The sequence below is a fragment of the Pelophylax lessonae genome (assembly GCF_965119305.1).
Source record: "Pelophylax lessonae genome assembly, chromosome: 2".
Lineage (NCBI taxonomy): Eukaryota > Metazoa > Chordata > Amphibia > Anura > Ranidae > Pelophylax > Pelophylax lessonae.
Genome location: NC_138769.1, coordinates 129617147 through 129633037, shown reverse-complemented (window position 1 = coordinate 129633037; position 15891 = coordinate 129617147). Strand labels below are relative to the sequence as shown.

Sequence of the window (15891 nt, the reverse complement as noted above, 5' to 3'; positions counted from 1 at the left end):
GTATATTAAAAGCTTCCCAAATCATGGCCCATATACGGCTGAGGCCCATGCACAAAGTAGACTATCAGGAGTATCAAATAAAAACAGAGTCACAAATAATAATAAGAAAAAGCTTTGATGTGCGACAAGGAGAACTTAGTTGAACATTCGCAACTAGTTGTCCAGTACCTAATAGTCTATTTCATGTCTGTGTTAAAGTCCAAACAATATTATAAATGTAGACAAAATAACATTGACACCTACCTAGTACACTGCAGAACCATCAGAGAAGTTTTAGCAGACAGGACTCTTGGGCCCTACATGTGCAATTACCATCTGAATATATTCAAATGGATGTAATAGAAAAGGAACCCCCATGTCATTATTTAAAACACATAAGGATGGAGGGCGTGGCTTGGTCATGGCAGTGTGAAGACGTGTCTCGCTGGTGCTCCTGCTCCCTAGCCCCCTCGATCGGCTCTTTTCTATGCTTAATCAGCTGCCATGAGTATTCAAAAGAGGAGGAAGACCAAGAGTGCATCCAGGGCACCTACTGCGACCCCCCATACACAGTTTCATTCCCTGATTCCCAGGGTCCAAGGACATTGCCGCTGAGCCCATGTGGTGGACTGGGGCCTACAATCTTGCCATCCCCGGACCGGAGTTCCCCTTCTCAGCCTGCGCTGCTCGGCATGGCCGCATCGAGTTACCCGTCCTTATCCCAGTCCTCCTCCACCGCCTCGGTCGTGGACGACCAGGACATTAAAGCCCTTCTGCGGGCGCTCCCCACCAAAGAGGACCTCGAGGAAATGGTGGCGCAAGTGGCGGAGCAGAACCGCCGGGACTTCCAACAGCTTAGTTCCGAAGTCGCACAGATCAAGGTGCACCTGTCCAGCGGGGAAACTGCGGTGAGTGTGCTTCAATTACAGGTGGCACAGCTGGAGCAGACCCAGGCATCCCACACAGAGTCTGGCAGAGACTCAGCTACAACTGGAGGATTTGGAGAACCGGAGCCGCTGTAACAATCTGTGGCTACGGGGCATCCTGAGGCAACAGGGTCGGAGGACCTTGTGGATACTGTTCGCGCCATCCTGTCCCGTGTGTTGACCCCGGATCCCCCGATTACCTTCGAATTCGACAGGGTCCACAGGGCGCCTGGCACCAAACCGACAGACCCCGACCAGAGCCGGGACGCAATATGCCGGCTACACAGATACACTGTGAAAGACCGAATCCTCCGGGACGCATGGGCGAAAGGCCTGATCAATTTCGATGGAGCTTCAGTGTCGATCTTCCCTGATGTGTCAAAAGGAACTCATTCCTCCTGCGCAGGCACACGGATCTGCCTGCCTTGTTCCAGTTCCTAGATATCAATCCGGTTCCTGTTCCAGACTGGTTGGCCAGACTCCCGGACCGTGATCCCTGTACGAGAATCCACAGACCCAGACAGAATCTTCAGCGACATCCGCAGAGGGGGGAGACAGGGCTCCGGATCCCGACTGCGGAGACCACTGAAGGCTCGTGAGTACAGTCCCTGCTCAGCCACCGTCTTCGTTTGACTTTTTGTGCCCTGTACCACCCCCTGTAAATTCCCTGTCTGCCCTACTCGGGAGAGCCCCTTCATCACCCTACTGCTGGGGCTTTACCGGGTCTGCTGCCTGACTACTGTACATCATCCCCATGGACATATGTTTCATCGGCAGCGGATTCGGACCGACCCCCAGGGCTACAGACTCTAACAGCCACCGGTATTGAGCTGCATCCTCTGTCCCCGGGGCCCTGTTTATGGACTTTTCCTGTTCCTGGGCCAGTGATCGATGTTGGAACCCCGTGGCTGAGACTTGCCCTCCGAGGGCATCCTAATTTGCAGCACTGCCGCTGAAGCGGCCAGTTATTTAGGACCACTATGGGGAGATGTGGGGGGTGTTTGGTGACTTAAAGGGGTTAGGGGGATAGTGGGTGCTATGATCAGGTGTAGATTTATTTAGGTCGTCTTATGTTTGTGCGATCCTGTACTGGGGTGACCGGGAGGTCTGGCGCCTGCCAATATGGCCGCGCCGCCCAGTTCCCTGTCCGCCTTGCCCATGCTTCTGCCTCCCCGCCCCCAGTTTCCCGCTGAAATTCAAGACCGCCCCCCTTTCTCCCTTTTTATATTTTTTCTTCTCTCTTTCTTCCCCGCATATCTACCTGCCTTTCTTCCTTTCACCCCCCCTCCTTTCCTTCCTTCTTCCCCTCTTCCAACATGGACGTCCCCCCCTCTCGGACTCTCCCCCACTTTCCCCTCCCCCCCCCCCTCCTTTCCTCTATTTTAGCTTTTGCGGTTCCTCCGCCTTCCACCTCCCTCTTCCCCCTCCTTCTCTTCCTTTATTTTTTCCGCCCTCCGCTTCCTCCCACCTTCTTTCCCCCTCCCCTCCCTTATCCCTGGTGAGCTGGTCGTGCTAAGGGTCTAGGGTGGCTCCCTGATGCGGCTCTGTTCTCGGACTAATGGTGTGATGACCATGGCCGTGCCCTTTTTGTCAAGGGCCGCCTAGGGTCCACGGTAGTTACTTGGTCAACTTCTACTTCCCCAACTCTAACCATGTTACATTCCTCAAATCGATGCTGTTAAAACGAACTGACTTTGCCGAGGGTGCCATCATGGTGGGCGATTTTAACCTGGATCTTGATCCGGCTTTGGACGCCTCAAGGGGTGCTTCCCATGTCTCTTATGCAGCCTTGAAGAGGATTAAGAAAAAAAATTCCAAGCCTTCCACTTGGTGGATTGGTGGCGCATCCTCCACCCGACTACTCAGGATTACACCTTCTACTCCCCACCACATGACTCCTACACTCGCATTGATTTCTTCCTACTTCCGCAGTCATTATTGACCTGCGTGGTTTCCGCCTCTATCACTAGATCGGACCACGCCCCGGTACTGCTGGAGTTAGATCTGCGGAGACCGGTACAGAGGCAGTGGAGGCTTAATGACTCCTTGCTCCAGGACCCAAAGGTCCTGGAGAAGGTTGGGACAGAGCTGCGACAATTCTTCGATGCCAATGCCATCCCAGACAGTCCACCCCTGATGGTGTGGGAGGCTCATAAGAGTTATATTAGAGATGTCCTGATCAAGATTGGTTCTCGTTTGAAGGAGCGGTCAAAACAGATGGACATTCTAGACCGCATTAGATCGCTAGAAGCCTCCCACAAGAGCTCCCAAGCTAGAGCTGACCTGTTGTAACTCACTTCTCTCCGCAACCAACTCCACTCTTTGACACGGTTTAGGACGAAAGCCATCCTAGCCAAGTGTCAACGTACCTTTTACGAACATGGAGATAAGTGCGGAAAGATTTTAGCGATCCATCAGCAAAGAGCCCATACGTTTATACCAGAGGTGCTTGCGACCTCAAGACGAAAGGTACAGGCGACGGAGGAAATCGCTGAGGTTTTCCGCCAATACTATGCCTCGCTCTACAATCTGGCTCCTGGGGCCTCTCGAGAGTCACTACGTGACTCTCGCTCTGTGATTCAGACTTACATTTGCGGCTTGGGCCTTCTGAGCCTCTCCGCTGAAGAGCTTGAGACGCTGGAGGAACCTCTACAACCTACGGAGTTGGCTAGAGCGATTGCAGGATCAAAAGGAGGCAAAGCTCCGGGTCCAGATGGTTTTTCTCTCATGTACTACAAGATCTTTGAGGACGTCCTGTCCCCACACTTCCTCTCTGCGTATAATGTGGCAGGTACGGGCGATGAGTTTCTGGAAGACTCACTCTGGGCTCACATCACCGTGCGAAGGAAGGGAAAGACCCTGTCTTATGTCAAAGCTATCGGCCTATCTCACTCCTCAATATAGACTTGAAGCTTTTCACCAAGATCTTAGATATGCGTTCGGCCTCCTTGATTCCCCAACTGGTCCATTCGGACCAAGTGGGGTTCGTACTCTCTCGCGAAGCGCATGACATAATTACCAAGGCGATTAACCTGATCCATGTGGCTCATTCCCGTCAGATCTCCACAATAGTCCTCTCAACGGATGCCAAGAAGGCATTTGATCAGGTGAACTGGACATTCTTGACGGAAACCCTGAGGCATGTGGGATTGGGTCACAGGATGATGTCCTGGATTGAGGCTATCTATTCCTGGCCCTCTGTACCCTCTCCAGGTCTTTGGGGATTGCCAACGGCACACGCCAGGAATGTCCACTGTCCCCTCTGATCATTATCTTAACCTTGGAACCATCCCTGAGAGCGGTGCGTGCCAACGCCGACATCACGGGGCTGCCGGGTTCCCCGTCGCTATCTCCGAAAATAGCGGCATACGCTGATAATCTCTGTTCTTCTTGACTAAGACATTTATCTTCCTTCCTAATCTGCTGAAAGAATTCCAAACATACGAAACCCTATCTTCGTACAAGATCAACAAAAGTCTGAAGCGCTCACTATTGCAATGTCGGCGTCTATGGCTTCCCCTTTAAATGGAGCTCGTCTCAGATCAAATATCTAGGTATTTCCCTTCTGAATTGTATGGATCGCATCTTTGAATGTAAACTTTCCCCTTCTCCTTGCCCAGATCAGGAAAGATCTAGGGGACTGGCAACGGGGCTTGTTTTCTTGGTTCGGACGCTGCAACATCATAAAGATGAATATAATGCCCCGCTTGTGCTATGTGCTTCAGGCTCTCCCCATATCTGTCCCCCCCGCCTTCCTTGAAAGGATCAATAGGTCCTTCCGCAAATTTCTTTGGGTCAGATGCCCTCCTCGTCTGGCGCTGAAGATTCTGAGCTTGCCAAAGCTGCAGGGCGGTATGGCCCTTCCAGACGCGACACTATCACACTGTGGAAACAGAAGTCTCCTTGCCTAAATTTATCTAGGTCCCACGGTCAGTCATCTCTTTTTTTTTTTTTGTTGCTCCCAGGCATGCTTACATTCGGGACGATGCTGCAGGGCAGATATGAATGGTCGCCCTCCGGAGTGTGCCCCTCCGCCTTCGTGTGCTGGCCATGAGACAGATGCCGGTGGAGACGTGGGCCGTTCCCGGGACCTGCCAACATGCATAATTTTTTATGCCCTTATCGATACCTCTGCCCAAGAGCTGGTTATCATACAATATACCTGTATTTATGCTGTTATTGTATCCTCTAAATTACCTGCCTCGTTGTGATGATACGCATTTATAACCCGTTAGGAGACCAACATTTACAATAGAAGGTCATCACATACAGTACATCTAAAGACTTTATGTTTGCTGTTTTTCCTGATTGTACTGCATGCCTTTTTAAATAAAGAATTTACAAAAAAAAAAAAAAAAAACACAAGGATAAAGTGTTCTCTATAGTGCACCATCATATGGAAACTTCTGAAAGAAAAAAAAAAAAAAAAAAACGCCTTCTAAAAAGGATTATTAGAAACACAGCATAGATGGAGAATTCACAGAGAGCGAATTTCACATGAACCATTAATTTGCAAACAAAGGAGATCTATTTGAACTACAGCCATCAGAGATCCTGCACTCAATATATCCACTTCATGTGTATGTTCAAGATAGGCATAAAATACTACCATACTGCAGAACCTTGAGGACAGTCATTGTGCATTCAACTAAGAGATACCCCTGGTCTGCAATGCATACACAATTGAGGCTTATGCCATCAAGTAGATAGCAGAATCCAGGACCTAGGTAAAAACATGCTCTGTGGCTACCAAAGCATTGTATATCTATCCAGTGGAAGTACTGGGGGACTTCAGGTAAAAAGTTTAAAAAGGTGAGTGCACCAAGTGGTGTGTATAGTGGATACTAGTAACCCATGATAGGTACAGCTTCCACTCCTCGCTGATCATGGCCAAATGTTTAGTTGGAATTAGTCACCCATAGAGAGACGTACACTGAAGTAAACCTGAATATCTCACTCTGGTGAGAAGCACCCAAAGTCACTCAATTCCTGAGGTCTTAGGCTGGCCATACATTATACAATCCCTAATTGGATTCAATAGAAAGTGTGGTTTAGTTTTGACCTCACAGCACACGGTCTTTGGTAAATCCAAAAGGAAAATTGCACAAAATAATTGAACATGCATGGCCAGCCTTAACCTGGTTAGGTCTGATAGTATATTAAAGCTGCTGGCATCCTGAAAATGTGGCCAGAGCAGTCAGAAGTACACCACCTGCCTGTGATAACGAGCAGTCATTAGGCGCAGGTTTCTCTATGCAGCCCTTACATAGAGGACTAGTCCCAGATCCAGTCAATTTTATGTTGCAGCAGCCACACCAAAATACAAGCAAAAGGACCTGAGTGCACCCAGACCGAAGGGAGAGGAAGGTGACTGACTTCTTTTACAGGGGAGACTAATTATTTTAGGACTCCCAGGGATTATTTTGCTACAGGTTTGCTTATGCAGTTTTGGCAAAGATTTTTGGCACAGCTGGCTGTCATTTGCCCTCATAGGAAGCACATGCTTACGGAGGGAATGCACGCTGCTAGTCCTAGCCAAAAATCGCTGCTACCATTAATTAGCATTATGTGCATAGTGGTTTGGCAAGTACAGAGGTGGTCTCAGCATGCTCTGGCTTACCTTGGAGTGATCCTGGCTCGCAGGCTCTGCAGGGCAGGATGGTGCAGCATCCAACATGGTCAGCTTCAAGCAAACGTCCAACACATGTTCCTTGAAAGCTTTCCTGCCCCTGCTCCAGCCCCACCCCCAACTGCCCCATCAGTAGTATGGGTGGACACAACCGTGCTGATAGTGTGCTCTGTCCTGCCTGCTGCAGAAGGTGTTTGGCTCCATAAGATTAAGGTTGCATGTTCCAGGTTCCAAACAATGGCACCTTGGCAAAACTGGAAGGGATGTCACTCGCTGCACCCAATCAGGATGTACCTGCAAATGACACAACCAGAAGTGTGGTGTACCACAAATCTGCTCGTACCTCTACCAAGATGGCGCCGGTCAGAAGTGATGATGTCACCACATCCCACAAAACACTGCCATCTTGGTCCACCATGTGCTCACGATCACAGCAGGTAGGAGCCAGTGCCTGGGGGGAAAAAAAAGAGCAAGTGCCCCTCTGCCTCCTGGCCCTGCAGCAATGAGTGAGACGCACTCAGGGCACTATTGATTAGATGCTTGCAAATGGGAGGGGGGGGGGGGTTTACAGGACAGTTGCTCCCCCCCCCCCAGTGGGAGCGAAACCTGCAGCAAAAAAAGGAGGGAGCAACCTCGAGTCGAGGGGGGTCCTCTAGTTGCCCCTATTCTGAAGGCGAACGGGGAGGCCCTTGCATCTAGCACAGATCCAAAAAAAAATTAACTGCTTGTAGCTCCTGTTGGTCCGAAGGAAACACAAGAACTGAGGCACTGAGGTATGCAACGGCCTTTTAAAATGGTGGATGATGTGTTTCATGTTTTAGGTGGAAGTAGACCTCTCAGATGCAGCCCTGGAAGACGACTTGAGGAAAAAAAGGCGTTAAATATTTAGCTGTATATTTCTTGCTATTAACATTTTTACCACCAAAAAAATTGTCCTGCTCCCGACGATTGCAGGGAAACCACGTGTACAATATTTGTGCCAGTTGTACAGCCCAGAAACAATGTTGTGCATTTTTTTTCTTAAACCTACCTAGCACAATGACACTGACCTAGATGACATTAATTGAATGCTTTTGTTAAAAATTACATATATTTTTTTTATATCCTGCCAAGAGTATATACGCACCTTTGACCCCCCCCCCCCCCCCCCAACACTAGCCCTTGCACTGATCTAGATCTAAACACTTTATATAGTTTACATCTTCCTCTCCTGCAAGGAAAAGAAGATACAATGCATCTTTCTCTCCATTCAGAAGAGGGGTGGGCTACCGAGTGGCTGATCACTGTGAAAGCCAATCGGAGGCTATCAAAATGATCAGGTGACCAAAACCGGAAGTTCCGGGTAACAATAGTTAAGACGACACCCGGGGCTCTTGGTGTGAGCCTGATCTCTGTGCTGTCCAGAACAAAGAGGCACGCATGTATGCCGCCCCACAGAAAAAGCCCAGTTCAGGGAAGCCGCATATATGCGTACCGTTGGCTGAAAGGGGTTCAAGTAGGTCTGGATAAAATTTAAAAATATCAGCCCTTTCGGAGTTCCTTACTGCTGGATTGCAGGACAGTCCTACCCCCCACAAGGTATTTGTGTGTGCGTCTTTAGAATTAACGAACTTTAAACATGAATGCGGAACCAGCGATGAGTTGTCCTGGAGCTTCCTCATGTCAATTTCTGGTCTTCTTCCAATCTACGGCCAATTAGATTGGCCAAGCTAAGATGACCTCACTCCCGTGCATCTGAGGGAGCGCATTCATTTTGGCAGACGTGAAAATTGTACACTGAACTAAGGCTGCACATCTCAGCACACAGTGCGAACAGGCAATTAAACTAATTCAAAAGAGACCCAGTAGGTCTCTTCTGAACTAAAAAAACTGCCTGTTCGCATTTTGTTTTTTTCTACATTAAAAGTTACACTTTAACCACTTAAGCCCCGGAAGATTTTACCCCCTTCCTGACCAGGGGTTTTTTTTGCGATTTTCTACTGCGTGAGTTTAACGGACAATTGCGCGGTCGTGCGACGCTATACCTAAATGAATTTCACATCCTTTTTTTCCCACAAACAGAGCTTTCTTTTGGTGGTATATGATCACCTGTGCGATTTTTTGATCATGCGCTATAAACAAAGAGCGTAATTTTTGCAAAAAAATCAATATTTTTCACTTTTTTTTATATGAAATTCCCCCCAAAAAAATGTAAAAATCATAATTTAACATTTTCGGCCAAATTGTTTTATGCTACATATGTTTGGTAAAAAAAATAAATAAAAAAAAAATAAATAAATCGCAAAAAGCGTATTTTGATTGGTTTGCGCAAAAGTTATCGCGTTTACCAACAAAGGGAAAGATTTTTGTCATTTTTGGTGTTTTTTTTTTTTTTTTTTTTTTTTTAAAGAGTAATGGCGGCGATCTGCGATTTTTTTTGCGGTACTGCACTATTGCGGCGGACAGATCGGACCCTTGACTGACATTTTTGGCACTTTTGGGGGTACCAGTGACATTACTGCAGTAATCAGTGCTATACATATGCACTGTTACTGTAAAAATGACACTGGCAGGGAAGGGGTTAACTGTATTGGACAGGGAGGGGTTAAGTGTGTCCTAGGGGCGTGATTCTAACTGTAGTGGGACAGGTCTCCTAGTGTAAAAACAGAGATCAACGGTTCTACATAGTTGAACCGTCTGATCTCCATTTTTACACAGGGGAGAATGACAGGCGGCTTGTTTACATAAGCCGCTCTGCCTTTCTCCCGCTGTACCGACGATTGTAGTGTGACCGGCGGACATCGGGTCCGCCGGTCACACGCCCGCACTCCTCCCTGAACGAGCCGAGGCGGGCGCGCGCTCGCCCGCTATTGGCTCAAATCCCAGTGACAGGCGAGTGACGTAGATCTACGTCACTCTGCCTGGCCGGGGCTGACTGCCGCAGTAAATATACTGTGCGCAGTCGGCAACCGGTTAATCTGTGGTCAATATAAAAAGACCAACTCCAGAATAGAAAGCATGCAATTTTATGTAGAAATAATGGGTATAATGGGTATCCAGTCCAGTGTTGCTCATCGGCTTATATAATTTTGTACCTTATCGAGAAGGCTTGTGTTGCTTGGCGACTTAGCAAGAGAGAGCCTCTGGTTATTTAAACTATTCGGGTCAAGAACACCAAGTGTCTTCAGGGGAGTCCTTCCAACAGATTTACGATGCACCTTAGAAAAAAAAAAAAAATAATTAAAGCTATACAATATGCTCTAGTATTAGATAATAGAAATGCACTACAATGCCAGTTTCAGTAATGCCCCATACACACGTGCAGATTATCTGAAGACTTTTGTCTGCAGACTTACCAAAACCATACAATATGAGGTCAAACCTAAACACTTTCAATTTGTATGCAATCCGGCAGGCCCTTGCACTACATAGAAAAGGTAAGTCTGAAGACAAAAGTCTGCAGATAATCTGCACGTGTATGGGGCATAAGATTCTATGATCACTATAAATCACTACAGGTGACTGAAAAATACAAAACACCATACTACATTATTCTATTCAGAAACTGACAGGATAGCCCAAAAAATGTCAGGAATAAATACATTTTTTTAACCACTTGATCTCCAAAAGGTTTTACTCCCTTCACGAACAGGCTATTTATTGCGATATGGCATTGCGTTAATTTAACTAACAACTGCGCAGTCATGCGACACTGTGCCCAAATAAAAATCCCCATAAACAGAGCTTTCTTTTGGTGGTATTTAATCACCTCTACGGTTTTTATGTTTTGCGCTTTAAACAAAAAAGACCAACAATTTAGAAAAGAGAAAAATAATTTTTACTTTCTGCTATAAAAACACATCCAATAAAAATCTAATTTACTCATCAGTTTAGGCCAAAAAGTATTCTTCTACATTTTTTATTTTTTTTTTTTTAAACAAAAATAACTCCCAGCGTATATTGATTGGTTTACACAAAAGTTGGTGTCCAAAAACCATGGGATATATTTATGGAATTGTTATACACATATGCATTTATTTTTTTACTAGTAATAGCGGCAATCAGTGACTTCTAGTGGGACTGTGATAATGCCGTGAACAAAATTGGATACCTAATGCCCCGTACACACGTACCGATCGTCGGCCGAATGATCGGCCGTCTTTTGTCCGCGGGCTGTCTTGTTTGTTGAAAAATGCAAAAGACTGCACACGAATTTTGTTGGCCAACAACAGCCGACTACAGAAGTGATGTCATGTGATGGTTAACTTTCCTTGTCTTTTTTCTTTTCTGAGCATGCTCAGTCTTGCAAATCTGCTGTCTGTCGGCCGAAATCTGTACTGACTGGCGAACAATCGGCCGTTCTGGTGTCGGCATACAAAAATTTTAATGCTTGCACGACAGATTCTGTTCGGCCGAAAGTGCGCTGTCGGCTGTCGGAAGCATCATACTAACAAGCCTACAATCGGCCGACAATCTGCACGTGTGTACGGGGCATAACTGACATTTGACACTTTTTGGAAACCAGTAACACCAGTACAGTGATCCATGCTAAAAATATGCACTGTCTCTGTACCAAGGACACTGGCAGGGAAGGGGTTAAGGCGATCAAAGGGTTAATTGTGTAGCAAACTGTTTTTACTGTGTGAGATGTTTTTACCAAGCAACGTGTCTTTTTGTTTATCTCCTGTTTTGTAGGAAGGAAGAAAAAAAATAAAAAAGCACATTGTTGCCATCAGAAGAGAGACCTGTGTTTGTTTACCTACATTGGACTCTTCTGTAATCTCCAGAGGCAATCGTTGGGTGCCGGCGACCAATTAGGAGCCGGCACTCACTGATTGGATATAATAATATTTTACCTATTCAAAACTCACCATCATGGGCAAGTGCTGTCAAAGGACATCAGGGACAAGATTGTAGACCTGCACAAGGCAGGAATAGGCTTCAAGATAATCAGCAAGAAGCTTGGTGAGAAGGAGACAACTCCCGATTATTCAAAAATTGAAAAAATACAAAACCGCCCTCGGTCTAGAGCTCCATGAAAGATTTCGCCTCATGAGATAAGGATGATCATGAGAAAAGTGGATCAGCCCAGCACTTTATGGGAGAAGCTTGTGAAAAATCTCAAGGCAGATGGGACCACAGTCACCAAACAAACCATTGATAACACAATACGCCGCCATGGATTGAAGTCCTGCAGCGTCCGCAAGATCCCCTTCCTCAAAAAAGGCACATGTACAGGCCCGGGTGAGGTTTGCCAATGAATATCCAAATGATTCAGAGAAGGATTGGGAGAAAGTGCTGTGGTCAAATGAGACCAAATTGAGCTCTTTGGCATAAAATCAACTCGCTGTGTTTGGAGGAAGAAAAATGCTGACTATGACCCCAAGAACACCATCCCTACAGTCAAGCATGGTGGAAACATTATGCATTGGGGCTGTTTCTATGCTAAAGGTATAGGCCGACTGTGCCACATTGAGGGGCCAATGGACGAGACCATATATTGTAAAATATTGGATAAGAACCTTCTCCCCTCAGCCAGAACACTGAAGATGGTTCATGAATGGGTCTACCAGCATGACAATGACCCAAAACATATTGCCAAGGCAACAAAGGAGTGGCTCAAGAAGAAGCACATTAAGGTCATTAAGTGGCCTAGCCAGTCTCCAGATCTTAATCCTATAGAAAATTTATGGAGGGAGCTGAAACTTCGAGTTGCCAAGCGACAGCCAATAAACCTTAAGGATTTAGGGAAGATCAGTAAAGAGGAGTGGACCAAAATCCCTCCTGAGATGTGCGTAAACAGGGTAAGAATTTACAAGAACTACAACTACAACATCTTACCTCTGTGCTTGCCAACAAGATTTTCTCCACCAAATACTAAGTCAGGATTTGCTTGGGGATAAAATACTTATTTTTACTCACTGAACTGCCACTCTATTTATAACATTTGTATTGTGTTTTTTTTTTCTGGGTTTTTGGGCGATATTCTATTTAAAATACACCTATGATAAAAAAAAATAGACCATTTCTTTGTAAGTGGGTAAACTAACAAAATCTGCAGGGAATTAAATATTTATTTTCCCCACTGTATCTACAAGTGCTCTTTTTTGCATTTCATTGTTTGCAGTATTGTTTTCACTGTGTGGCACATCTATTGTATAAATTATTTTTATGTGAGGTGGGATGCAATAGTAGACACCATTGACAATAAGTGTGATCTATATGCAGCTTGGGTGCATTAACACATGTTTCTTTTGTCAAATATTGTGCAAGCTGCTTTTTCCAACTTGTCTTCAGCCTGAAGCTCAAATCCATTCGTTGTTAGTTTGTAATGTTATGGCTGATCAATTTCCCTCTTTTTGTGGGTGACACACAATCTATACCATTTTTTATGTTTGCACCACAAATGTGGAAGTGCTAATTCATAAAAACACATCTCTACCGGGTTTATGAGCTCTGTTAATCGCTCTGCCTGTTTGTGGCCATCAGATATAATTACTAGTTAGCTCTCAACAGCAGGAACTTAGACTGCGTGACACAAAAATCAGTTCTAAGACTACAGACCGATGTCATCCATTAACCAGTTCTGGACCGGAAAGGATTTGCCCCCTTAATGACCAGGGCATTTTTTGCGATTCGGCACTGTGTTACTTTAACTGAAAATTGCACGGTTGTGCAACGCTTAACCTAAATAAAATGGATATCCTTTTTTTTCCCCACAAATAGAGCTTTCGTTTGGTGGTATTTGATTACCTGTGCAATTTTTATTTTTTTAAGTTAAATTTAAATCAAAATGTTTCAATGTTTCATCCTTTGTCAAGGCCAATTTGTATTCTGCTACATTTTTGGTAAAAAAAAAAAAAAAAAGAGAAAACTGCCATACCAAATTTTGACTAGTTTGCACAAAAGTCATTGCGTCTACAAACTAGGGGAAAGCTTTGTCATTTTTTTTTTTACTAGTAATGGCGGCGATCTGCGATTTTTCGCGGGACTGCGACTTTGCGGCAGACAGATCGGACCCCTGACATTTGACACTTTTGGAAGGACCAGTGACATTACTTAAGTAATCAGTGCTCAAAATATGCACTGTTACTGTAATAAGGACATTGGTAGGGAAGGGGTTAACCTAGGGGTGATCAAAGGGTTAAGTGTGAGCCTAGGGGAGTGTTTTCTAACTGTGGGGGGGGGGGGGGGGCTTGTGAAATGACCACAGAGACCTGTCATTCTATATGGAAGGATCTCAGTGATCATTTCAGACAGAAGAACAATCAGCTGTGTTTACAACACCTGACCATCCTCTCTCAGCGGGGAGCGATTGCGGGTGTCCGGCGGATATCGCGGCCGCCGGCCCCGTGCATCCCCGCTGCCTAGTGGGGGCTGGTGGCGCGCGCTCGCCTCCCAGCGCCACGTGCATGACTGACGGGCTACGTTGGTTCACGCAGGAGGGGCAGCTTGCCGTATTAAATCTGCGGCAAGTGGTCTTTATGTGGTTAACCTGTGCAGTGCCATTCTACATGCTTCACGTTTCAAACACAAACAGAAACCGGACACTGCAATGTGAAGACTAATTCCATTGTAGGCTGTGCGTACAGGGCAACAAACAATATAATGAAACTACAGGATGAATGCACATCTTATGCAGGATAAAAAAAACAAGGTGCTGGTAGGAAGGTTTAGAACGCCTTCACGTGTATGTACTAGAAATCTTAATGCATATTTGGGTTTCTTCGAACCAGCTTTTAAGTGCATTAAACCCAAGAACAAATTGTAATATTGCAGCTCACCGGTGCTTAAGGGCCCGTTCACACAATATGTGCATGAAAACTGATGAGTAAACCACGCAGATTTAACTTGCAGAGACATGAGTTTACACAAGTTTCATCAGTTTTCATGAGTGTTTCAGCAAGTTTTTATGCACCACGGCATCAGTTTTCATATGCGTCAGTTATGTGCCCGGTTCACACCAACACGAATGTCATGTCAGTTTGTTTCCATGCAGAAAACTACATACACGTTGCAGATTCCTGCGCAGAAAAAAATAAATCTGCACCCAAAACCAGTGTTGGTGTGAACAGGGCACATAGGAAACTATTTTTTCTTTTCTACTTATACAGAATACGTGCAGAAAAACTGACCTCTCTGCACCATGGTGTGAACGAGGCCTAAAAATGTGGGAGCTGCAATAATTTATATTAGGCTGTTTTTCCTTTTCTTTTATTTCTGTCATAGGCTAACAATGATCACTTGCCATACTGTGTCTATGAAGGATTACAGAATTTCACCCCCTCTCCTCCATAACAGAGTTGTTCTGTAGTTTAACCACATCAGCACCGGAAGGTTTACCCCCCCTTCATAACCAGGACATTTTTTGTGATACGGCACTCAGTTATTTTAACTGACAAGTGCGTGGTTGTGCAACGCTGTACACAAAATAAAACTGATGACCTTTTTTTCCCCCACAAATAGAGCTTTCTTTTGGTAATATTGGATTTAAAAAAAAAATAAATAAAATGTTTGCTTTATGCTATAACATATAAAAAAAAAAAAAAAAAAAAAAAAAAAAAAAAAAAAAAAACGTATTCATCAGTTTAGGCCAGTTTTTATTCTGCTACATGTTTTTGGTAAAAAAAAAAAAAAAAAATCCCATTAAGCATATATTGATTGGTTTGCGCAAATGTTATAGCGTCTACAATCTATGGGATATTTATTAATTTTTACTAGGAAAGGAGGCGATCAACGATTTTTAGCGGGACTGTGACATTGCGGCAGACATATTGGACACCTGACACTTTTTGGGGGACCAGTGACATTACAGTGATTAGGGCTAAAAAAAAAAAAAAAAAAAAAAAAACACACAAAACAACTTACAACAGTCTGTGTTGCTGGTATCAGATTTTCATTTGAAGCTGGAAATGCAGGAGACGACATCTTTCTTGTACGTTCTTTACTTAGCAAAAAAAAGTTTTCACATGGGCCAAGCTAGTACAAAAAAAAAAAAAAAAAAAAAATTATAAAAATAAAAAAAAATACATACATACATACATACTCTAAGTTAGTACACCCCTCCTATTTTTGTAAATATTTTATTGCAGCTTTTCATGTGACAACACTGAAGAAATGACACTTTGCTACAATATAAAGTAGTGAGTGTACAGCTTGTATAACAGTGTAAATTTGCTGTCCCCTCAAAATAACTCAACACACAGCCATTAATGTGTAAACTGCTGGCAACAAAAGTGAGTATGTCAGTTTTCAAAGTGTCAATATTTTGTGTGGCCACCATTATTTTCCAGCACTGCCTTAACCCTCTTGGGCATGGAGTTCAGCAGAGCTTCACAGGTTGCCACTGGATTCCTCTTCCACTCCTGCATCATGACA

The 15891-nt window shown here is 44.9% G+C and overlaps 1 protein-coding gene across 1 annotated transcript in view; it reads right to left on the bottom strand.

Moving 5' to 3' along the window:
- Positions 1–15449, bottom strand: part of SPAG5 (sperm associated antigen 5) — a 374185-nt gene extending 358736 nt beyond the window's left edge. Inside the window, exons 1-2 of the mRNA XM_082245996.1 lie at positions 15382–15449; positions 9609–9731 (exon numbers count right to left, since the gene is read on the bottom strand). Of these exons, the coding sequence (XP_082102122.1) occupies positions 9609–9731; positions 15382–15441 (183 nt within the window). The 5' untranslated portion in view covers positions 15442–15449. The remainder of the gene's footprint in view (positions 1–9608; positions 9732–15381) is intronic.
- Positions 15450–15891: the final 442 nt, after the last annotated feature.